Source organism: Poecilia mexicana, unplaced genomic scaffold, assembly GCF_051168715.1.
Source record: "Poecilia mexicana isolate PSO_F unplaced genomic scaffold, ASM5116871v1 scaffold_4, whole genome shotgun sequence".
Taxonomy (NCBI): domain Eukaryota; kingdom Metazoa; phylum Chordata; class Actinopteri; order Cyprinodontiformes; family Poeciliidae; genus Poecilia; species Poecilia mexicana.
The window spans coordinates 28,863,668-28,887,837 of NW_028263373.1; the positions used below are offsets into that span (position 1 = coordinate 28,863,668).

At 41.1% G+C, this 24,170-nt stretch overlaps 1 protein-coding gene across 1 annotated transcript in view; it reads right to left on the reverse strand.

Moving 5' to 3' along the window:
• Positions 1-1,840: 1,840 nt before the first annotated feature.
• Positions 1,841-24,170, reverse strand: part of prdm5 (PR domain containing 5) — a 53,079-nt gene continuing 30,749 nt past the window's right edge. Inside the window, exons 14-16 of the mRNA XM_014992937.2 lie at positions 16,533-16,618; positions 11,352-11,456; positions 1,841-5,492 (exon numbers count right to left, since the gene is read on the reverse strand). Of these exons, the coding sequence (XP_014848423.1) occupies positions 5,328-5,492; positions 11,352-11,456; positions 16,533-16,618 (356 nt within the window). The 3' untranslated portion in view covers positions 1,841-5,327. The remainder of the gene's footprint in view (positions 5,493-11,351; positions 11,457-16,532; positions 16,619-24,170) is intronic.

A 24,170-nucleotide genomic window follows, 5' to 3' on the forward strand; every position in this document is an offset into this window, starting at 1 on the left:
GATGCACACATGGGTTTAAGAAAGGAGAGACTGAAATGAACAATGGGACACTGAGAATGAGAAGGCTAATGCTGCTAAGCTAACATTCACACCTTGGGATATCTACTGTGGATTTAACGGCAGGAGAAACATTCTCTGCCTTAAGCTGCTGTCGCATAGTTACATCAGGATATGCTTGCTGGTGAATGGAAAAAAAACACACAATTCAGGTCTAAACATTAGAAAATCAATGGGTTTTGGAGAAACATGAAGTCCTGTCGTGTTTGTGAACATTGTGTGGAAGATGCACTGCTGCTCTAGTCCATGTGTATTTTGATCAAAGTATTTAACTCTTGGAAATTAAGGGTGTATTCACACCAGCCGTGGTTAGCCTGCTTTAATTGAACTCTAGTTCGTCTGCCTAGAAAGTCCGGTTTGTTAGTGTGAACGCCAAAAAAAGTGAGCTGTGGTCTCGGTCGGTTGAAGTGAACTCTGGCGCAGTTCAAATGTATCCATAGCGCAGGGAACTCTGGGTAAATACAACCAAAACAAACACGCCAGTGGGAGAAATAGCTTGTGGTCTTTCTCACAAAGTCAAAAGAGAAATCCTACAACCCCAAAACATGACAATATTCCATTTTTGTTTACATTTTGTGAAGAAGGAAGCTGAGCTGTTCTTCTCCGGTTTTTGTGTCGTTTCCTTCAGTGGTTCTTGAAGGAACCACAGGCGAGAGGAGGAACAGGCTTTTCAAAGGGTTTGGTTTATTTGACACAGTGCAGTGCGAAACTGAACCGCACCAGTTAGAAGTCTAACAAAAGTTGCAATTTTGTTCCCCGAACGAACAGAGTCTACAGGACTGTCAGGTGTGAAAAAAGTCAAAGTCTAGCTTTTGAGTTTCAAGCATCCAGCATGCTGATGAGAGTTAGGCTTTTGAATAGCTTAGATTGACAGCAAATAGCATTATTATTGTGTTATTTATGAGTTGAATTTTGTAACCCTGGGATGCCAAACACGTGAAAGTTAGTGGACTCTCTATAATGGTCTTTTTGTGTTATATGTGGTTAGAATAACGCCAGCAGACATTACATTTAACTTCCTGTGTGTGTGAAAACGAACAGAATTGTAATGACGGCTACGTGAACTGGTCTAGGGAGGAAAGAGAAAACAATGGTGTGGTTAGCTCACCTTGACATCTATTGACTTCGTCATCCTGAAAACAACATCTGACCTGGTTGGCCCAACAGCTCCATCCAGTGCCTCACTGGACAGCCAGCCTAATCGACGGTGATCAGTAGAGTTCGATTTAAAATGTGGGTTTTCCTGAAGGTAAAAACATTTGCGGTTTAGCTAAAGATGGTTTTCTTCCAAAACACAAATACTGTGTCTCCTCTCTGTGGTCTCTTCAGTTGTCTGTAAATGTTTGTATGACTTCAAGCACAGGTGAAGCTCATCAGCCTAATCAAGGCAGTCTGCACTAACGTGGTGCTTTTGCTGCTTCAGGACATTTGAGAACCAGAGGACGGCTACACCACACATTGTTTCTCATCCAAAAACAATCCAAAACTCTGGGAAATTTTCCTCAGACATGTCACAGACTGGCAGACAGGTATGAAAAGATCCTCACTGAAGTTATTTCACTCAAAGGTGGTAAAACTAGAATTAAAGATTAGGGCGTCGTAACTTATTCCACAGCCAGAAAACAATAGCAGAAAATTTGGCATTCACCTGAAACTGAATCTCCTTCTTTTCCAGAGAACATATAACAGCGTGATTTGACGTTTCGAAAATAGATTTGCTTAATTAAGACACATCAATTAAAAAAAAAAACAAAAAAAAAACAACTTGTTTATTGATAAAAAGTTTTGATCATATAAAAATTGTTTTATTTTGCAAAATTGCCATGGAAACACTTTTTTTTTGCATCACACGAGTCACATGATCAACAACCAGATGTTGTCACCGGCACAATCCACGAAGACAACGACACAACCTTTTATTTGCTTTTTGTGGATGATGGAAAGTCCACAATTGCTAAGTTGTGGTTTTTCGACATTAGCGGAAGATAGAAAAAGTTTTGCGCACATTCGTAATGAAAATGCAGCTATTGATAACTAAATATTTCTTTGGAGGCTACTGAACATTTCATGGTGTCTCCTAATTATTTTATTCTAATGTCATGGTGGTGCATGATGAGCACCACATGTATTCATGCAACAGGACTCGTTGCACAAACTTCCTTTCCTCACATTTAGTCCCACATAGCATCGAAATGGGATCCATTACTAACCAATTCCCTGCTTCTGCAGCATAAAATGCTACTTTTGAGATTGAAAGTGCATCAGTCTGGACCGGAGCCCTCTTTACTAGAGAGCAGTAGGTTGGTGGCACAAGCGGGCAGAGGCCCGGTCGCCAGGCCGCGCCCTTCACTGCCATGCGGTCAACCCAACTCCAAGGGAACGCGGAGAGCCAACCGTGTTCCTGGCATGAACGCCGGAGACGTCCTGCGGCTTTTGTTTCTGGCTCATAAGCGCGGATGTAATTGAACATGAGAGGCAGAAATGAGTTAATTGCTGAGCAAACAGTCACACTAGAAAACACACACCGAAACATGCTGTAGCAGTTAGATGTTTTCAGGAAGCCAAGAGCGAGCACACACGGCAAGATTTATTAAGCATGAACGACCAGGCCTAATGATGAGAACAGCTTCTCCCCGCCGCTCGTGAGAATCTCACAGATTTCAGCGTGGAGATACCGAAAGGAGCTGGGGGATGGACGTGAGAAAGAGTCTCCGCATCCACAGAGAGGAAACCATCAGAGGCGCTCTTTAGTGTGTGGCTTTACAGATCAGGCGAGTGGTGACTGTGGCCTCAGAAAGAGAGGAGGGAAAAAAAAGAGCCTTAATTAGCCTCCACTCCCGTCAGACTGCCAAACTAAGAATAGGGGTTAGATTAACGAGAAATGAACGCTTTTAATCAACTCTCAAAGCCGATTTTTTCTTTTTCCCCCCTCAGTGTCAACAGTTCACAAACACGTAATTAGAGTAAGTGGGGGAGAAATGGACGTTTTGGTAGGTGATGAGGTTTCATAACATCTGAAAACACAAAAAGTGTGAAGTGACAATTCACATTTTCCAGATGCAGCACAAACAGCTGGATTAATCATGAGGACGCCGAACAAGGAAGGAAGGAGGAAGCCGGAATAGCATTGGGAAAAGAAGAAGAAGAAGGAGGAGAAGAAGAAAACGCTCCTGAAACATAAAAAAAAAAAAGAAACTGTATTGAACAAGGATTAACAGAAAAGCATGTAAACATTTTATAAGGCACAACATCTTGGGCGACTTACACATGAAGAGAGATTAAAGAGTCTAATGAACATAAACAAAAACTTTGGTTCTTCTTTAGTTCCGTTTTTAGGAAGCTGGTTTGTCCACAAATATGTGGCGAAAAAACTTCTTTTGAACTCGGAGTCCATTCATCTTACACTAATGACAGAGTTCAAAAGGCAGATTCTGCTGAAAACAGAGAACAAAGAGTACCTTCCTAAAGTATTCACACCCCATAAACATCATGACAGCAAACCTCATGTGTTAGACCAAAACAAAATAGAACCATTAAACAGACTGGACGAGTTTAGGGTTTGCAAACCGTTACAGCGAGAATCTGAACAGGGAGTTAAGTACGTTAGCGTTCAGCCACCCTTATTCTGATTCCTCTAAATAAAATCCAGTACAACTAATTGATGAATAGTTAACCAAAGTGCTATTTAAACTAAGCAGACACACAGCTGTTCTTTTGGTCCTCGGAAATTTGTTGCGCTATATCAGTGGAAAAAAAAAAAACTAATCTGTTGACAGGATCTTTAGTTGCGTTCCCCCCCAAAACAAATCTGAGCCTTGAGTAAGACAGAGAAGAAAAAAACCCACTGATGAAAGAAAATCATGAGAAGTTCCAATAAAAGTTTGGCAAAAAGCAACACGCGGAAGACGGTGAACTTGTGTAATGGAGGAAAATTGAAATCTACACGGTGGAAATGCAAAAGTATTTTTGGTCCAGCTTCTGGTGCAAATATCTTAGCACACTTGGCATAAGACAAAACTAACTTACAAGTAACTTTTCAGCAAGATATAGGAGCTTGTTTTAAGTCAATATTGATGAAAAAGTTCTTGTTACATTGGCAGATTATTTCAATTGCAAGACATTTTTCCCATTTGACAAGTGAAATAATCTGCCAGTCGTACCAGAACTTTTTCATCAATATTAAGGAATTGTTGACTTAAAGCAAGCTCCTAAGTCTTGTTGAAAAATTACTTGTAAGTTGATTTTCTCTTATGTCACGTACACTAAGACATCTGCATTAGAAACAAAATTACTTGTTAAGGTTTTGTGTTTTTGCAGTGCTATTCAGACTTTCCTTTTGTAAAAGAAAAACACCGTTCAAAGTTCTGTGCTACTTTGTGTTTGTCTAACTCCAAAAAAATCCCACTAAAATGCACTGATGCTTGCAGTTGTAACACACAAAAAAAAAAAAAAACTGAAAAGAAAAGGAAAAGTTCCAGGGCTGCGAATGCTTTCCCAAAAACCCTTTATGTCAAACATGGATCGAACTTTAACCCCCCTTAAAAAAGTGAAAGAGTAAAGTAGATCCAGAACAACAAAGCTGCAGATCTGACTGATGAAAGCTTGTTTCTACTTTCTGGGTTTTACGTAAACAAAAGCTGAAAGTTGTGAGTCGGTGCAGATCGCACAGCTACTTCCTGCTTTCACTGGTCCGGCTCCATCGCGTGTACAGTAAGCTCCAGAAATTAAAGGCATAGATCCGAAGGAGGTCTGGACGCCCCCTAAGAGCAGGTGTCACTTTTAACAAAAGGCACTGTGAACGGATGCAAATAAAACCAGGAGAGGGAACCCAAAGGGAATCGGCTCACTGGTTTCCTTCAGAACTTGGCTGCTGGCCACAAAAGTACGTCGAGGTTACAACGAGCTCTGGTTGAAACCGTACAAAGAACAAGAGGTCGGAAGGATTTGACGTGAAATGCAAGACATTCCTGGGAGCAGACACAGCGGCTCCCGAGGCATATATAACATATGGGAATCTGTTTGTTCGAATATTAAAAATAATGCGGAAACAGGATGACGAAGAAGGACTTGAGGGAGGAGGCGGAGGGGGGGCAGAAACTTTCAGTTTCCACATGCCTGCCTTAATGTTTCCCATATTCTTACATGGCTCTATCGGTAATGCCAATAACTCCAGCTATCTGTTCATCTCTACATGTTCGTACTTTACGGGTGCGTAAAACGCGAGACGGGGTTTTATCTCGGGGATCTCGCTTGTGCTCCTGTAATTGGCTTTAGCTCTCCGTCTCGCCGTGGACGTTCTCCATGTGGACCTTGAGGTAGTCGTTCCGAGTGAACTTCTTGTGGCAGAGCTGGCACTCCGCCATGGGCCGGTTGGGGTTGTGGGTCAGCTTGTGTCTGCTGAGCATCTTCTTCAAGCTGAAGGAGAGGTCACACACCTGCAACACAGGACAAATGTGGGCTGATAGGGGTCATGACAGAAGCAAACTGAAGAGCTAGAAGAACTACCACTTTGCAGAAGTACTCGTATCCCTTGAATGTTTTTGCATGCTGTCACTTTACATCAGGAGTTTCTTTAGATTTTATTGGAATTTTACGTGACAGATCAACACAAACAGACGCTGGATTCTGAAAGACGGTTAGAGGTAAAAATGGTAAAAGTTCGACGTGTTTGTGTTACATCCTCCAGTTTGCCCGTTTTCTTTGCACGTCGGTCAGACTGGAAGGAGAGCATCCTTAACGATCATTTTTAAAGTCACAGCTGGACTCAACCAGTTGCTATTAAACGTCCCTCGACTTAAGAGCAAAGGAAGTCGTCCTTCCTCCGTTGTTGCTCCCATCCTCTGGAATAAGATACCCTTCAGATTAGATCTGCCCACAGTCTGGGTCGTTTCAAATCGCTTCTTAAAACTTTTTTTTTGTTGGCATTCAAGTGAGGTCTGACACTGTGACTTTTCTGTTGTGACTTTTATGTTTTCTTTTCTCTTCGTCGTTTTATTTTATTCAGATTTTATATCTTTCCTGTACTTTGGTGCAGTTGTTACATTTCTTCAACCTTCCTGCCTCAATGTTTCTTAGTTAATTTTAGGTATGTTTTACATTAAGCCTCAGATTAATATAAAGCTGCTGGATTTACGCTGAGATTACATTAGACACAAGTGACTTAGTTTAACTAATGAGGTGATTTACAGACAATCTTTCTGCACTTGATTTTATTTAAACAAAAACAGATTAAACAAAATCCGTGTCAACGTTTGTGCAGCAACATTTGTTCTTTGTGCCGCCACCCTTTGAAAGATATCGATAAATGTTTCCAGAGGTCATCAAAGGTCCACCAGCTCCCCCACATTTACAGAAGGAAGCATGTTTGGTGTCAATAAACTAGCGCTACAAAGGAGGACAGGTTGACCTCTGATGACCTCTGGAAACTTTTTCTTTTTTTAGTCTTAAAAATGACAGCGGCACAAACTAAAGTTTTTGCTGCTCAAACGCAGCACTGCTGATTGACACCATATTTAATTTGAATTTGTAAATGTGGATTGGCCTGTTGAGCTTTAATGGCTGCTGGAAACATTTACTAATATCTTTAAAATGATGGCGGCACAAATTAAACTGCTGCTGAACAAAACCAGCACGGTTGATGGACGCCGTGTTTATTTGGTTTTGTAAAAGTAGCTGGGTCAGCTGACCTTTGATGACCTCTGGAAACATAGAGATATCTTTAAAATGATAGAGGAACTATTTGTTTTTTGTTTGTTTTTTTCAGCACAAACCAGCACAAAAGCAGCACTGTTGATTGACACAATGTTTAATACAACTTTGTCAATGTGGAGTGGCTGGTTGACCTTTGATGACCCTTGGAAGCATTTATTAATATCTTTGAAATGATTGCGGCACCAATGAAAATGTTTGCAGCACAAACACTTGACACCAATTTAGTTTCATTTGAAGAAGGTGAAGGAACAACTTCAGACAGATGTCATCTGTATCATGTGAGCTGTTTATTTCCACTACAGTTTTGTTCCCCTCTGTTGGTCTGTTGTGTAAAATCCTCATTAAATCACACTGAGTTGGAAACAAATTATGAAGCAGTTCAAGGGTTAGAAAACTTTTGTGCTTCCACTTGCTGAGTTCTTTGGCTGACAGTGAGGTTTGGCTTCATAACAGTGACACAGGCTCATTTATAAAGAAGACATAAAGTATGAGAACTCCCCTCCTTCCACACCCTTCAGGGATGGGAGAGATTGTACAGCACTTCAACATTTATCCTAAATAAGTCATTTTACACTGATGACTCCTCGCGCTCCCCTCGCTCCCCCCCCGTATCAATCAGGATAATCCAGCATTGGCCGGAATACCGTTTTGACATAAAGCTGGGAGAATCTCAGCATGCGTCCTCGGCTCCCATCTGCGAATTACATTTGGAGAGTCAGACAGCACACATCTGTGGCTCTGCGGCATTAAACAGCCACTCTGATAGCAAAGCGGATCACATCGGATATCTACATCGACGTGTTACCTGGCTGTTGCTAAATGCAGCTCGACAATCCGCATAGCAGACCCAGCGTTGGCGGGCTATTTTTACTTTTTAACGGTGACAGGAAGCTGATGAGCAAAGAGCCTTGACAATGTTTCGGTAGTTTTTGCAGAATCCGCAGGCTCTGTTTTCACGTCCATAAAGTGCGTCTTGGGAGCGTGCGATCCCTTTCTGTCTGACTCGAACATAAACCGTCTCCTTTAATAAAATCCAAATGTCATTTCTGTTATTCCACTGGTTCTTAGGATCAGATTAATGACATGGAAATATCTCTTTTGAGGCTGGAGAAAAAAGAAGCCAGATGAGTGTTTGATATCTTTAGGGGGGGGCAGGAGGGAGCCTTTGTGGTGATGCTTAATTGTCAGTGAGTGGGACGCTGATTTTATGACATTTAAATAAAGCTGCAGATGAGTCTCTGGGTGGATGGAGTTTCTGCTTTAAAGCTTTCTGGGTCTTAAATTTGATATGTTTATTCAGGAACTGCAGTCTCCACCTTCTGCTGATGGTGGATCATTAATAAAAACACACACTTTCTATGTTTTCTGCTGTATATTGTACAGAAATAAAAGACCAAAAGACACAAAAAAGAGGTGGAACACATCTGCAAAAAAAAACCAAAAACTAAATCTTACCAAGTATTTTTTTGTGTAGTTTTTAGTGCAAATATCTTAGTACACTTGAAATAAGACTAACTAACAAGTAGCTTTTCATCAAGATATGAAGAGGTTAGAAAATAATTCCTGAATATTATTATTTTTATAAACATCAGTTCCACTACTACTTTTTTCACTTATGGGAAAAATGTCTTGTTATAAATGAAACAATCTGCCAAAGGACATAAAGCTTTCTCATCAAGTTTAGTCTTATTTCAAATGAACTAAACTCAACTAAACTTCTAGTGTCTTGTTTCACTAGAAAGAAGATACAAATATCTGGTAATATTTTGTGTTTTTGTAATGGGTAACACTTTATTTGAAGGGGGGGTGAATAAGACTGACATGACACTTTCATTAACATGACATAACACCTGTCATGAACATGAATAAGTCTTCATGAATGACTGTTGTCATAAAGCGTCATTGGGTAAATTATGACACTTTTAATACAAAGTTGACATTATTCAAAATGTCTTCGTTATGACAACTTGACATTAACCAAGAAATCATTACAGATATAAATTTGTTCTAAAACTATCACTGATTGCACTTTAAAAATTAGGTAACTTTATGTTATTAAAGGTAAAATTTAAACAGTAATGATTTCCTGGTTAATGTCAAGATGTCATAACAAAGACATTTTGAATAATGTCAACTTTGTATTAAAAGTGTCACAATTTACCGAATGATGCTTTATGACAACAGTCATAAATATTCATGAAGGCTTATTCATGTTTATGACAGTGTCATGACAGTCTTATTCAACCCCCTTCAAATAAAGTGTTACCCTGTAATGTATTTCCACTGGCAGATTATTATGTACTTATTATGTACACTTAAGTACTTTTTCATCAATACGAAGGATTTATTGACATAAATATGTTGTCATTTCTTGCTGAAAAGTTACTTGTAAGTTAGTTTTGTCTTATTTCACGTGTACTAAAGATATTGGCACTCGAAACTAGACCAAACAAACTTGGAAAAAGGTTTTGTGTTCTTGCAGTGTGAAAAGTTCACAATGAGCCGCATGAACGGATGGATAAACATTTTTTTCAGATCCACGTTTTTCTCCACAAATATCAAGCTAGGGAAATGTGGAAATTAACTTCCTGTTGACGACCTGCTGTTTAGCATCTCAGTGAAACGAGATAACTGCATCTGAGCAAACTGTTCCCTGCTATTGCAACAATTTCTGGTTTTCTAATTTTGGTTCAGAAGTCTTAAAAAACCCTCAATATTCAGAAGAATCAGATGTTTTAAGGTTTTACTGGCTTCGGTTACTCGCTTGCTGATTTGTAACCCAAACCCATTAGGGAAGTTTTGGAAATGTGTTTGGATAGTGGATAAGTGTCTTTGGCAAGGCCGTTTGCAAAATTTCATATGGTGGAGCCAACTGAAAGAAGACCAAGCCTTCAAAGGTCTTCTTTGATGCTCTTTCAATGAGGGAAAACTCTCCAGATCTCATAAACAGTAACTATCTCCATTAACATCAACGCTGAACACCACTGTTGTTAGTCATCTAACCTTAGCCCCCAAACTGTTCATACCATTGAACTTTTCCACACATTTACCACATTAAAACCTTGACCTATCATGTATTTTACTGGGATTTCATGTGAGAGACCAAAAGACGTAATGCTGAATGCAGAAAGAAGAATTCCACACCCAACAATGAAAATAAGACTAGAAGATGCAGCAAACGTTGGTCTTGCATTGACTTTAAGGGCTGAATACTCATCCACCACTTTTCCTTGGTCCATCACCTAGAATCCCATTAAATACAATGAAGTCCGTGGTTTTAACGTTACTCAATGTGAAAACGTTCAGGAGACATGAGCAGTTTTGCAAAGCACGGCGATTGTAATCCCACAAGCACAGCAAGAATCCAGTGTCTCAGCGAGGTAAACAACATTTGGTCATATTTTAGCTCAGACTATTTGTTCTTACTTAAAGAAACCAGAACATAAGCCGTTACAGGTATTTAGCCTTTAGCCGCTCCGCTAGTTAGCCGTGGAAAGCTACGCTACTTAGGAGAATCATCTTCTGGAGTTTTAGGGAACATCTTTTCTAAGATTTCAAAGCTAAAAAACCCCCCAATTCACCCGTGATATATATCAGAGATAACCGAGTCTTTTGGAAACTGTTAGTCACACTGAAGATAAAAAACATGTGCTTGTTCAGATGTGACTCCAAGCAGAAGTAGTTCATCACAGAGCTGACGAGTAAATCAGCGGTAGGAGCTCAGAGTCACACGGCCACGTCGTCAAGAATAGTATTTTTATCAAATTATCTGAAATTGTGCCCAGCGATTTCTTAGAGCTGCTTTTCTACAACTGAATTGTTGTTTTTGGTTTCAGTAACTTAGCAAAACGTTTTTGGGTTTGGGTGAATATTCACCTGATTAGTAGAGATGATTTTCAGCCTGAAGGTTTGGTTGTAAAAATGTCACAAACGGTGATAAGGTTTCGGTGGCAGTGGGAATTTATCGTATCATTTAACATTTATTGCGGTAAATTTCTTATCGTGATAGGAATTCTGATTTATCCTTGTCACAATAAATTCTAATTACTGATGTTAAAAACTGTTTGTTGATTGTTAGCTTTACTATTTTCTCCACCGTTTGATCAAAGACAACATCAACAAGTTTGAAAAATACAATTAAATGCAGTTACTATGTGCAGTTTAGTGATATAAATCATACTTTTTTCTGACTGGTTTTCTAATGAAGACCTAAATAACTTTTTCTTATTGTCACTTTTTATCATTATCACAACATTTTGTGATAAATCTTTAAGTCCTTCCCAAAGTTTCACATTATAGAAGTTTCAAAACACTGACAGGAAGTTCTGTTGCGTGTCTCTGCAAATAATTATTACTTCTGCAGTATTATAAGCAGAGGGTAATTTATCCCTCTGATCCTCTCAAAGTGTTTACATGAGATCTGTTCACTCTGCCCCTCCGGAGAGGCAAGATCCCTATCCGGCTCGAACCGAGCTCCGCATCTGGCCTCGTGCCAGAACTCCGTCACATTTCTCAAAAAAACAAAAAGCAAACAGAGACGAAAACAGGGAGGACTCGAAAAATGACGGGCAGTCTGCACTCACGTCGCACTGGAAGGGTTTCTCTCCCGTGTGCGTCCTCATGTGCTCGTCCAGCCCTCGTTTCTGGCTGAAGGCCTTGTTGCACTCGCTGCATTTGTACGGCTTCTCCTGCGGAGAGACGGGGAGATTAAAAGAGGGCACTCTGTATGACAGAACGCGGCCAGTTTTGATCACATATGGACGAAACCTGGAGGGAAAAGAACGAAAAGGGGGGAAAAAAAAGAGTAACGACACACACATGTTGGAGCGTATACGCAGAGAGAGAGAGGAAAACAAACAGGCATGCAGGAAAGATGTGGAAGTGTCCCAGGTTAACTTTCACACCCCGACCCCGATGCCTGTACGCTCGTGGAGATGGGAGACAGCCAACACAGGGACCATCAAAAACACATGGATTCCTAAAAAGAGTAAAGGAAAAGAAGGAACAGGAACTGGCTTTGAAGGTGTTTCTGAAAAGGTACTGGTTCCACTGGCAGATTATTTCACTTATAATAAGACATTTTTCCCATGTTATAAGTGAAATAATCTGCTACAGAAACTAGCACTTTTTCATCAAATTTAAGGACTTATTGATGTAAAAAAAGCTCCTATATCTAGTGGAAAAGTTACCTATGATCTAGTTTTGTCTTATTTTAAGTGTACTAAAATATTTGCCCAAGAATCTAGACCAGAAATACTTTATAAGATTTTGTGTTTTTGCAATTCAGCCAGAAGCAGCTATCTCACCGTGAGTGTGTTGTCACAACTATGCAAGTGTGTGTGTGTAAGTGCATGTGTGTGCGTGTGTGTGTGTGTACAGTATGCATGATGAAGAGGGAGGACGGTAGGCGTGTGCTGCTAGCTGAGGGGAAACGCCGCTGACACTTTAAAGACTTTCAGGAGGAACTAGAAGGAGATAGCGAGGGGCTGGTTCCCACTGCCGCTCTTTCTGACAAGTCTGGCTGATAGCGGAGGCTCTGCCCCATTTTGGGCTTAGTTGTCATGGGAACGGGGTGAAAGCAGGAAGCAAGGGTCCTGGGAAAGGCGCTATCATGTGGGTCGGGCAAGGAGTGCCCAGTGACACAGGAGACAAAGGGAGGTAAAGATCAGGTTCACTGCGTGTAGCGCCTGCGAGCGGCTTTAAGGATGCGACTGTTTGTGCGCATGTGACAGAGCGAAGGGGAGCCGGGGGGGAAACAATGGAAATAAAGCCCCCTGTGTGTGAGAGAGAAGCCCTCCCCGCCCCACGGAAGCGGATTCTGTTCCGATCAATGTAATGCTAATTCCCACTGAAATCCCCCGGCTTTCACCAGAATCAGAAGTTTTCCACAACTCTGAAAAGTTAAAAGAAAAAACAATAAAACAAAAACGCATGGATGGACTTTTTAAGTAGCACCCACAATGCACCACTGTGACCCCGGTAACATCAAACATCTGTACCTGGTGACCTTTGGCCTTCGAGCAGCTGTTTGGGCTCCGACCTCTGACCCGACCTTTCACCTGAATACGACCGGTCTCCTACGAAGCGCACACCCAGCAAAGCGCGGACCGGGTCTTGTGTGTTCAGTCCCAGAGCAGCAGATCTTTTCACGTGACGCATTAACTATGCAGGTATTTGCAAAGCGGCGTGCGAGCAGGAAGCTGCTGCGCACCGACGGCCTTCAGGTCACCAAGAAACCAACAACCAAAAGGATTTTTTTTTTAGACATGCTGGCAACATGGCTTAAGGCGGTGTCAGCCTGTCAGGAACCCTGCAGGATTGATTACCATGTTATTGTAGGAGAAAAGCTGACTGGTCAGAGTGATGTAGTGCTTTTTCTACTGGGAGTGCAATGGGATCAAAGCTGCAGTGCATAACTTTTTAGAAAAAATTAAAAGTTTTTTACTTATTTGTTAAAACAGTCACTTTGCTGTGACACCATGAGACAGATAAACCAGAAAAAACTGAACTCTTCCACTTCCTCCTTGTGCTCCTTCTGCTGTCTGCAGAAAAACACAGCTTGGTCAGAAACAACCAATAAGAGCCAGGAGGAGGGTCTTACTGCCGTCAATCACCCTACCGCTTCCACTCTGCTACGTTAAAGCTAGTTCCCCACAACAAAGCCTGCCATGAATGCTAAGGCTGGTTAGCATAGAAACCATTTATTTGTTTGTCCACCGCTTTAATTATCGCATACACAAGGGTGATTGACAACGCTAAGACACTCCTCCTGGTCTGATTGGTTGTTTCTGACAGGGAGGAGTGTGTTTCTTCAATAGTAGCGCTCGGCACAGGAACTCAAACCTTTCACAGATTATCTGTCACAACAGAGTGACAATTTTAAAAAATGTGTAAATAATGTATTTCTGTAAACTTTACATATTGCAGCTTTAAGGTAAAGAGAAACATTTCAACCATGACAAAGTTCAAATTATAACTGTTTACAATGATTTGTGACTCTGTGAATCACATTTGTTTCATCCGATGTTCTCGTGTAAAGACACGTGATTTTCTGGAAGAGCAGTGAACAAACAGAAACTTCTCGCTGTTTGACTTGTCGTATTTTAGCTCGGTTCAGAGTAAAGTGTGCAGATGGAAAAAGTGCACCGATTTGTTTACAGCCAATTAGGAATGGCTGACACTACATCATCAACAATCAAGTTTTAACAGGAAACGATACGATGAAGCATCTTTGACCAACATGTAGGTGAAACTGGGAGCACGGCACATTGACGAAGCTAAAACAGACTTGGAGGTCTGTCACAGTAACACATTTTTTATGGATGATAAATTGTCCCAAAAATTACAAACAATAATGCTGTCATTTTGAAACCATTTTCAAGTATTAATAATGCAAGTTTGCCCTGTCAAAGACTGGTAACGTTTAATTTTGCAGAGATTAATTCATACTGGAAGTGGGAGACATTTTAAATATGCAAAATAAAAGACAACCAAACCAAAAACAATAAATAAAAGGAAATAAAAACCACACACAACAGAAACTATAAATAAAAGGGTTTATGAAGACTCTGTATATTTAGAAAACATATTTTGGTATTTATAGTTAAAGAGATATCAATATTGGGTCTCAAGATTTTTACAAAATGCATGGATCATAAATTGGCCATAATGTGACTAAAATACGGCAAGTCTAACTCTAATTTCCTTAAACCGTTGTTTTAAGTTGTCAAAATGCCACAAGCGATTGAAGGCTTTGTTTCAAAAACTTTGTTTCATCAGTCAGAAGATCTGATTGAATCACATCCATTTAAAACTGAAATTTAAAAATGTGGGACAGTAAAACCAGAAGCCTGATATCTGCCATGTTCCTCCCAGGTTTGCCAGAGATGTGGTTTGTTGGATGAAACACACGAAACCCCGGCCTCATCCATCTGAAATCATGTGTTCATTAACGGTGAGCTGCGGCTCCTTCGGCCAAATGACATTAGTTTCTTTTGGGGTTTTTTTCCCCAACAGTGACTTCATCCGGCTCTGCTGTTTGTAACTGTTCAGCCCATATTTTAGAGAACTGTGAGCAAAGACAGGTCTGGGAATATTCAGAGCAAAAACATCAGTCAGTCTAATCAGCAGCTCACCGCTAAATTACATCTGCCTGTTTCTACGGAGACGGACGACTTGAGCGGGATACCTCCGCTGTTGACACGCTGCAACAGGCAGGGCAGCGCACTGTACTCTGGACAGCATTAAAAACGGGAACAAAACGCTTCAGTGAGCAATGCTGACAGGCTGCAAATGTCACAGTCAAACTGATGATGGAAATATCATCTAAAACACATTTTATGTCGATTTTGTCATAAGTAGCACACATGTTCAGATGCTTAGATGGCTAGAGAGTTTTGTTTTGGCTAAAAGCTCAATAAGTTGAAAACTGATGCCGAGGAAGGAGCAGCATGTCCCAGCTCTGGAAATAAACTTGTGAGAAATGAAAAGCCTGCCTTTAATCCTTTAATTTCTCCCACCCTGAACACTGCCTCTCATTATGTTTACTCTAGATCTTCATTTAGTTTCAAAATCAAAGGAAAAGCAGAGGGGAGCAGTAGAACTGATCTGATATCGGATAGAGGCATCTTTTTAAATGGCAAAACTGCTGAGGTGCACATTTTGTCAGCCACCTCCAAAGTGATGCGTGCAGCAGTGCTTGGCATAGTAATTTTAAAAGAAATGCTGCATATTTTTGAATTCATGGCCACCAAAATGGGTGTTTATATTGTTGTATTGATTAAATTATTTTTTCCCCCCAAAAAATGTGCTTTTTACCCATAAGAACAATTTGCCCAGTAAAAGAGAATACTGCAGCTTCTGTGTACAGATAGCTCTCGACGTAGAGGATAAAGCTCTCGAGAGAGCAGCTGAAACTCTAGTCATTAAAGTTTACGATGTTCAAAGCAAATCACTCAAGTTGCTCTGCTTTTAGCAGACAGCAGTTTTGTTTTTGTTTTTTTGTTTTTTTCAAACAGAAAGCAAGTTGGTAAAGTTTGTCCATAAATTATCACCTGGAGCCACACTGACATGTTTCGAGCTGATTCACCAGTGAGTCCCACTAAAGGTTACATTTGCAAGTTTGTCATTTGCATCAGATTTTGTAACACACGTTATGTTGATTCATAACATAAAGAAAACTAATTTAATTGTTTGCTATTTTCCACTTTAATAACGTGTTCACCATTGATTAAAACCTGTAAAATTAGAAGGTAATGAAATGGGGATGATTCTTGTTGGAAACTCAAAAGTCTAATAATTTTTTGAACAGTGAATGCATCATGACTCTTCGATAAAGAAGCTGTCACTGAGAGAAGAAACAACATCAGGGAGGTGTTTGAAAAATGAAGCCAGGGGAAGCAATGCAAATGCTTCCTCTGTCTACTTTCTGTACAGGATTTACGCAGAGAGATTGCGGTTTACACTAGCTAGCTAGCATGAGTATGTTAGCATTGAGTTAGCGGGAGCCTCAACCGTCACAAAACATACGCAATGAAGATGTATGAGAAAGTTCCACAAGAAAAACAAACAACATAAAACATATAAAATTAAGACAAAATTTAAGACCTGTGATTAACATTTAATTGTTTTTAAAAATTAAATTAAGACATTTTAAGACCTTAACTTGATTAGATGGATTTAAGGCATTTTAAGACCTTTGAAGGATTCACGAATACCCTGCATAAAAAGCATGACAAAACTTACTGTAAGGAAATCAAACATACCCGAGTGTGGGTGCGGATGTGCATCTTCAGGCCGTCGTTCTTGCTGAACGCTTTGTCGCAGTAGGGGCACTGGTACGGACGCTCACCTAAGACATGAAAATCAGTTAGTAACACTCCAACTGTAAAAGAGTATTTTAGGCCAAACATCAACAACTGCTTAAACTACAGCTCAACAAAAAGAACATCTCTTAAATAGCTCCGTCCCTTTCTCTAAATAGAGTTACTAAAAAGCCCGCGAATGAACATGACTGAGCTGGATGTGTGGAATAGATCATTCTCTCATCAACTTTCCACTGTGGATCTGAAGCTTGTGGTGGTTTCACTCTGTGGCTTGCTATCTGAGCTCCAACTGGCCAGGAGTTTCGGAGCACATTCAAAGATATCTGGCTTCTCCTGGCCGGATCAAAAGCACTCCAGTCGAAGTCTTATAGATCCTATCTGAGCGCACGCTGCAGATGACAAAGAGAAAGTGACGGGCTGTCAGTCAAACGGCCTCCTGACACATGGATCTGTTTACTGTGTGCTGATCCACCGGCCCGATAAGAGTCCCAAGAGCTGATTGCTAATACATAGAGGAGAGCAGAGGTAATAACCTGCAGAACTGTGCCGAAATTAAAGCAACACGAAGCTGACCCCCAAAACAGAAATGACTTTTAATGATAAGAAAACGTTGTTTCAATCTTTCCAAACTGATGTTCAAATCAATCCCTGAGTCAAAAGAATAAAAAAATAAAACTGGAACACATTCATCTGTCGAATTTACCGTTCTGGTTAGAAGTTTGAATCGTGGCCCAGAATATTAAGCTAATTTACGAGTTTGATTTTTATACCTACAAACTGAATTATTATGTAGATTAGAGATTATGAGACTTGCCAATGTTTGAACCGCATATGTTTGAAATTATTCTTAAAGGTTTCGCTCATCCAGCTACATGCACGCAGACAGACTCAAATATCAACACAAACCCCAAATAAATTTTGGATGGATGACGTTTAACAAGTTAGAGGAAAAACTACACACTTTTTGTAGAAATGAGAATAACCCTGTCTGCTTATTTGACCACTGAGAAAACACAGAGTTTATTTAAACCAGCCGGTTTCCAGGCGCAGTCTCAATTTTTTTTTGTGTAGCCTGCTAATTTTTGAATACTATTGGGGCATTATCATTCCAGAAGCTTAACATTAGCCTTTTTATTCACTACAATAACAATTATAACAAAGTGTTATTTGTCTTCCACAAACTTTTATTCAATCTGTACTTTGAGAGCAAAGTGAAGCTAAAGTTAAACGTCAGTCAACAAGAATAGTTAACGAAAGTGTTTCGCAATTAAACCGACAGTCACAACGCAAACAGAATGATGTCATCAAAATAAATAAGAATGCAGAAATGAAGAAGTAGGGTACAACCCAGTCTTGAGGGGTAAAGTGAATGTTTGATCCACTCTACAATTTACCTTTGACCTGGAAACATTGAGGAAAACCTGGCCGGTGGACCTGAGTGCTCTCTACAGTGTGTAGATGTATCAATTACCAAGCATAGTGGTGGCGGCGTTATGTGATGGGTCTGTTTCACTTCCACTTGTACTGGTGAGTATCACAGTGTCAAGAAGAAATAATGACAAATGTGGTAGCTTCACTTCAAAACAAGACAACATGGCGGACAAAGATCCAAACACTCAATCTAACTGGGTTTACAAATGGATAATGGAGGCTACCAGTGGGCTTCAGGGGAGGCTTTGAGCTCCGTGTATGGACTGGGCCAATAGGTGGGTGTGTCCCCACATACAAACCAATTCAAACCAATCCTACCAATTCTGACAAGACGTTGGATTGAACATTTTCATTTGGATGTATACTGAGCTTGGGTATAAAAAATTGGCTTTATTGATTAGAGAAAAGTCCAGGTTAAATTCAGACCTTGTGCACCTTTAAAAGTAAACCACTGAATTAGCGATGAAACCACTTCACCCAGCGAGAACAATGGTTTAAATGAGTCTTTAACAGCACAAAATTAGAAGATGAATTTCTCACTGGTTCCATGTTCACATACATAAAATTAAACACACTGACATAAACATTTCCTTAAACAGAAACATAATAACCTATTGTTGCTTAGTCCCTCCCTACAACAATTTAATCTCCTGCCTGGTTTGTCCGACCATAATCTGTCTTCAGTGACTCGATGTTGAGGAGGCAAGCAAGTAATTTTATTGATGGGGGACATGTGCTGCCCTTTTAAATAAGAAGGTTAATTAGCTGTGTTTCTTTGGGATTCAAAATGCAAACATGCTCATTAGATCAGAAAACCCATCGTGGGAATATATGAGAAGATTGATATTATCCCAGGTTATAAACACGGTTCTTCTGGAGGAACATTTTTTTCTCCTCAGGTTCAGATTAGGTCCAATCAGAAACCCTGAAAGGTTGATCCGATAGCACAGGAAATATTTAGTGGAAGTTGTTTTTAAAGCTGTTTTATGAAAAGTTAAGCTCAGGAAAAAAAAAAGAAGAAAAATCATGTTCAAGGACTTTATCCTGACACTTCATATTTACGTCCTACAAAGCACGTCTGTCAACAGAAAAGTTACAACAGCTGTCATGTAGCAGATATACAAGTCGACTTCTAAACCCACCCACCATAAATCCCCCACAAGAGGGCTTCAGAGGAGCAGCACCAGTGACACCGGGTAATAAAACGTGCAGCCTCAGGTTAATGTGGAAAGGGTTAACGTGGCATATGCGGTCTGATCACACGTAGTGAAACATGCGCACGAGGACGGCTTGGAAATCCGTCCCAAATCCCTCTTACCCCCACAGCTCGGCAGGAGGGTTGTGTTTTTTTGTTTTTTTTCTTGTTGACAAACAGCAAAATCTGAATCCCAGATGTGTTTTGAGAAAGAAGACGGTAAATCTTTGGTTATATGTAGCATGTGCGGTGTCGGGTTAAGGCCCGGCGTTAGCCTCGGGGAGTCCTGTTGGAGGCATTACCGTGCTAATGGCATGGTGTGGCAGCGTACTCTGCGGCTTGGAGAGCGTCCCTCGCAGGAATCTGGCTATTGTCAGCTAATGCAGAGCACACACTCCAGCCTGCAAATGCAGGTCTACACACCAATTCACCTACTTAACCTATACACTCTCTGGTTCTGAACATGTGTGACTCATCTGGAAAACCCAGGGAGACAAAGTGACGGGATTCGGTGTTATATAAGGAGGCCGTTTCCGCAAGGAGCGTTTGAGTAAGCCACTCAAGGCTACTCGAGTTTACCGCTGAAATGGTTGAGCTTGGAATAAAACCCAACCTCTTAGCTGAAACAGGAAACAAACAAATGCTACTTGGAAAACTGCGGCGTTCCTCCAGCGTCGGTGTCTGTCGAGCGTGCCAGACGATGCGTGTCTGTTCTGCTGAGTGTTACTGTAACCAGAACCCCCCCCCCCCACCCCCCCTTATTCTCCAGATTGAGCCAGATTGTTTGGGGATTACGAAGGGTGGCTGCGAGCGCTGAGCCGGGGCTTTATGTGGGCCGAGATGGTAACTGATTTAGCATGTGCTGAAACTGTACACCGCCTCTTTGACCCTGGGTGTCTCCCCCTCCTGCCTCCCGCCCCCCCTGCTGCGGCCCTCACACCCCTAGTCTGCTAATCGATCCGTTTGGCACAGGCTTGTGTGTGTCGTATGTGTGTGCACGCATGCGTGTGTCTGCGCGTCTGGTTAGCAGATGGTCGGCTTTTGTCATTTTGCCTGCCGCCTTGTGTTCGTGTTGCGGAGAACCCTTTGTAGCTCCGAGGCTCCGGATCTGAAAGACATTAGCGCTGTCCGTCAGAAATTAATTCTGGGCTTCCTCCAGTTGAAGCAGACAGTGACCCTCCACTGTCCCGGTCCCTCCGCCCTCTGCCTCATGCTGTCAGGGGCCACGGAGGTAATGCGATATAAGCGTGCTGAAGATGATAAGAGATTCCCATTGTCCCAAAACCTTCACACTTGACCTTCCTGATGAGGTCAGGGCGTCAGAAGATTTCTCCGCTTTCTGAAAGTGCCTGTTTAAAGTTGCTTTGGTGAAAATGCTAGTCACCTTTGATCTACATGTAAATCCAGCTGTTCTCTGAAGGCTCCAGAGGTTTGTTAGAGGAGAGCATGAAGGCCAAGGAGCAAACGACAGGGTTAGGGGCGTGAAAACAACAACGCGTTCATCTCATACAGCACGTTTCAGTCCATCTTTTGAAACTGGAAAGGACATGACACAGTTGAAAACTGACCAAGAAAATGGCCGCCCACCTAACACTACAGGCCAGCAGGGCTATTGCAACTCTCAGAGAGCTGCAGAGACCAAGCGTGAGAATCACAAGAAATCCTTTAAGAAATCCTCAAATCTAGCTGCAAGAATGCCACTGTTGCCTGGTTTGTCACACTTTTCTGTTTCGAAACATCAAACCAATGTAAGTATTTAGTCAAAGACACCTTTTAAATGAAGTAGTTTATTACTAAGGGGGGAAAAAATCCAAACCTACATGGCATTGAGTACATGGGACTGGCTGCCCTTAGCAGCAACAACTGCAACCAAGTGTTTGCAGTGAGTCTTTTCCAGCTGTGGAGGAGTTTGGAGCCCCTCATCTTTACAGAACTGATGTAATTCAGCCACTTCAGAGGTTTTCACAGCATGAGCGTGTTTTGTATGTCATGTCACAGCATCTCAATAGGATTCAGGTGAGGATTTTGACTAGCCCACTTCAAAGTCTTCATTTTGTTTTTCTTCAGCCATCCAAAGATGGAACTGCTGGTGTTTTGAATCATTGTCCTGCTGCAGAACCTGAGCTGGCTTCAGCTTGAAGTTGGCAACAGGCAGCCTGATGTTCTCCTTCAGGATATTTTGGTTGACAGCAGAATTCATGGTTTCATTTATCACAGCAAGTCTTCCACGTCCCGAAGCAGCGAAAAAAGCCCCGGAACATCACAATACCGCCTTCATGTTCGAAAGTTGGTGTCTTGATCTTTATCTGAAATCCGGTGTTACTTTCACGTCAGACGAAACAGGACAAACACTTTCCAAAGAGTTCGGTTTTTCTCTCATCGGTCCACAGAATGTTTTCCTGAAAGTTTTGTGGGGGTCATCAAAACTTTTAGGAAAAACCGGGAGGATTTTGCTCAGCAGTGGTAACTCTGCCATATTTTTGGGAGCAATCACTTCTTCACACAGGATCATGTACGTTTGGATATCTTCCTTCCTACTAACGAACAGCTTCATTTAAAAACAACATTTTCTGTTTATTTGTGTCGTCTTTGACTAGTAATTAAATCAGTCCAGTGTTCAGGTCAGTCTAGGAAGTGGCTACAGAAACCATTCGACTGTGGTGGAAGAAAACAACCTTAAAGATACACAGAGAGCTACAGTTTAACCAAAACATATCCCTGTGCTAGAATGGCTGAATACAAAAGGCATTACCACACTGCTTAGATTTTTATTTGTAAAAGAAATATTGAAATAAAACTGTGACCGTTTTCCTTCCGCAACGCAATTACGGACTGGTTTATGTTGTTCCATAACAAAAACCCGATACGATGCGTCGCAGTTTGCGGTTGCAACACGAGAATTTGTGGAAAAAGTTCAAGGTGTATAAATACGTCTACACGACACAGTAATTGCTGCAGATCTGAAAAAAAAAAAAAAAAAAAAAAAAAAAGGGGGGGGGTTCTCAATCTCAGTACACAAAACAGGCCATAATCATCAAAGCAACAGCAAATAATTCAGGATAAGTTGCTTTTGCTTCAGAAGATTGTAACCATGACCACAGCTAAGACAAACAAAGTCATCTGTGAGTAAATAACTCCAGAGTTCTGCCAGATGTTAGTTGTTTTGGGGCAGCTGTTCTGTTGCAGACTCACTTGCTGTTTCAAAACATTTTTAAAAAAATGGTGCCGTATAAATAGCCGCCACAAATACGACTTGGTGTACAGCTCTGAAAGTACGCTCAAAACAATAATTATTGCAGTTTTTCATCCAATGTTTGGACAAAGAACAGAGAGCTCCTTATCTCAGGCCGCAGAACAATCTCAGCAGAAAATGTACAAAAAACATCTTTTTTTTTTCTTTCTTTGGGTCATTTCTATAATTATACAAATATATCAAAATTCACATGGCAATGATTTACTCATGTTAAAAAAAGGCTGCACCGCTAGCCTTTGGTTCGCCGAGGCTCACATCAGAGCAAATGTCAGCGAACCACCCCTGATTCAAACCCGGGCTGAGGAAAAGCAGACACCGGGATTTCCCCGCCCGCCCGTCCGCCCCCCGCATGTCAAAAAAAACCCTACTGTAGACAACCTGTTAATAATGCAATATAAGGTTTGTCTGTAATTATTACCCGGTGGTTGGTACCGGTGGGAATCCGGCCCTTTCCACTTTCTGTTTGGGTGTGAAACAATGTAACATAAAGGAGTGTTTACGTTCGCCAACATATGGCTTTATTCAGACATGTCAGGACCTCGGTGGTGGAAAGATCAACACGCGAAGGCGAGCGCTGCTGAGGGGAAACTGTAAGAAGATGAAGACTTTTAATGATCGCTTATGGATTCTGAACATAAATCCACCACCGAATCTCAGGCATGCCACCGTCATCGAGACCACAAAGACCCCCCGGAGCATGTTTTTTTGTCTCGTGTATCCTTTTAACCCCTGTAATCAGTTTCACTGTTTCCCAGTTTGAAGCCAGATATGACCCTTTGAACCACATACAAGCACCGAGACTTGTTTTCACCGGAGCTCCTTCCTTCGCTCACGCAGCTGGCTTTGACTAATGCTGAAAACATTGAAGAGGAGGCAGCGGGTGTGATCATTGTTGAGGTTGTCTAATGTTTTTCTTCTTTTTTTTTTACCCAATCAGCTGTCTCCGTTTCATCTCGGGGGCTAAATGTTTTTATTGGCTAATTCAATATTCAAAGCATTTTCATAACAGGTCTAAATTTACACCCTGAGCTGTTACAGAGTGTTCATACCCCTTGAACTTTCCACTTTTCCTCACATTGCAAACATAAACTTTGATGTTTTTCTTTGGGACTGAAAAGTCTGAAAAGTGTGGCGTACATTTGTATTCATTCCTTGAGGCAAGACTTTGTACAATCAACTTTCAGTGTAATTAAAGCTGCAGGTGGTTTGAGGGCTGTCCCATCTGTATACATGGAGATGAACATTTTTGTCTGAAAAAAAAAAAGCAGAAACTCAGTTGGGCTTTGATTTAGCTGTTTTAGCACGAATATGCTTTGATCTAAAGCATCTCACCATACGTCTGGCTGCATGTTTAGGGTCAGAAAACAAACCTCTACCCAAGTCATCACTGAAGGTTCGCTTCCAAAGTTTCTGACTTTTTTTTAACTCAAATTTAAGACTTTTTAAGACCATTTAAGACCAAGACAGAATTTAAGACCTGTTTCTCCACAGAAATGTACAAATTTGGGGATAAATCTGAACTAAATCATGATAGATGCAAAAAAGCTAGACAGCTATCTCGCTAACTAGCAAAGCTACGCAAGCAGTTAGTCACAGAAATGCAAGAAATACAACTGAATGCAACTCAAACCTGATGGAAAAGTTGTGCAGGAAAAATAAATAAAACATACAAGATTTAAAAGCCCTGTCAAGACAAAAT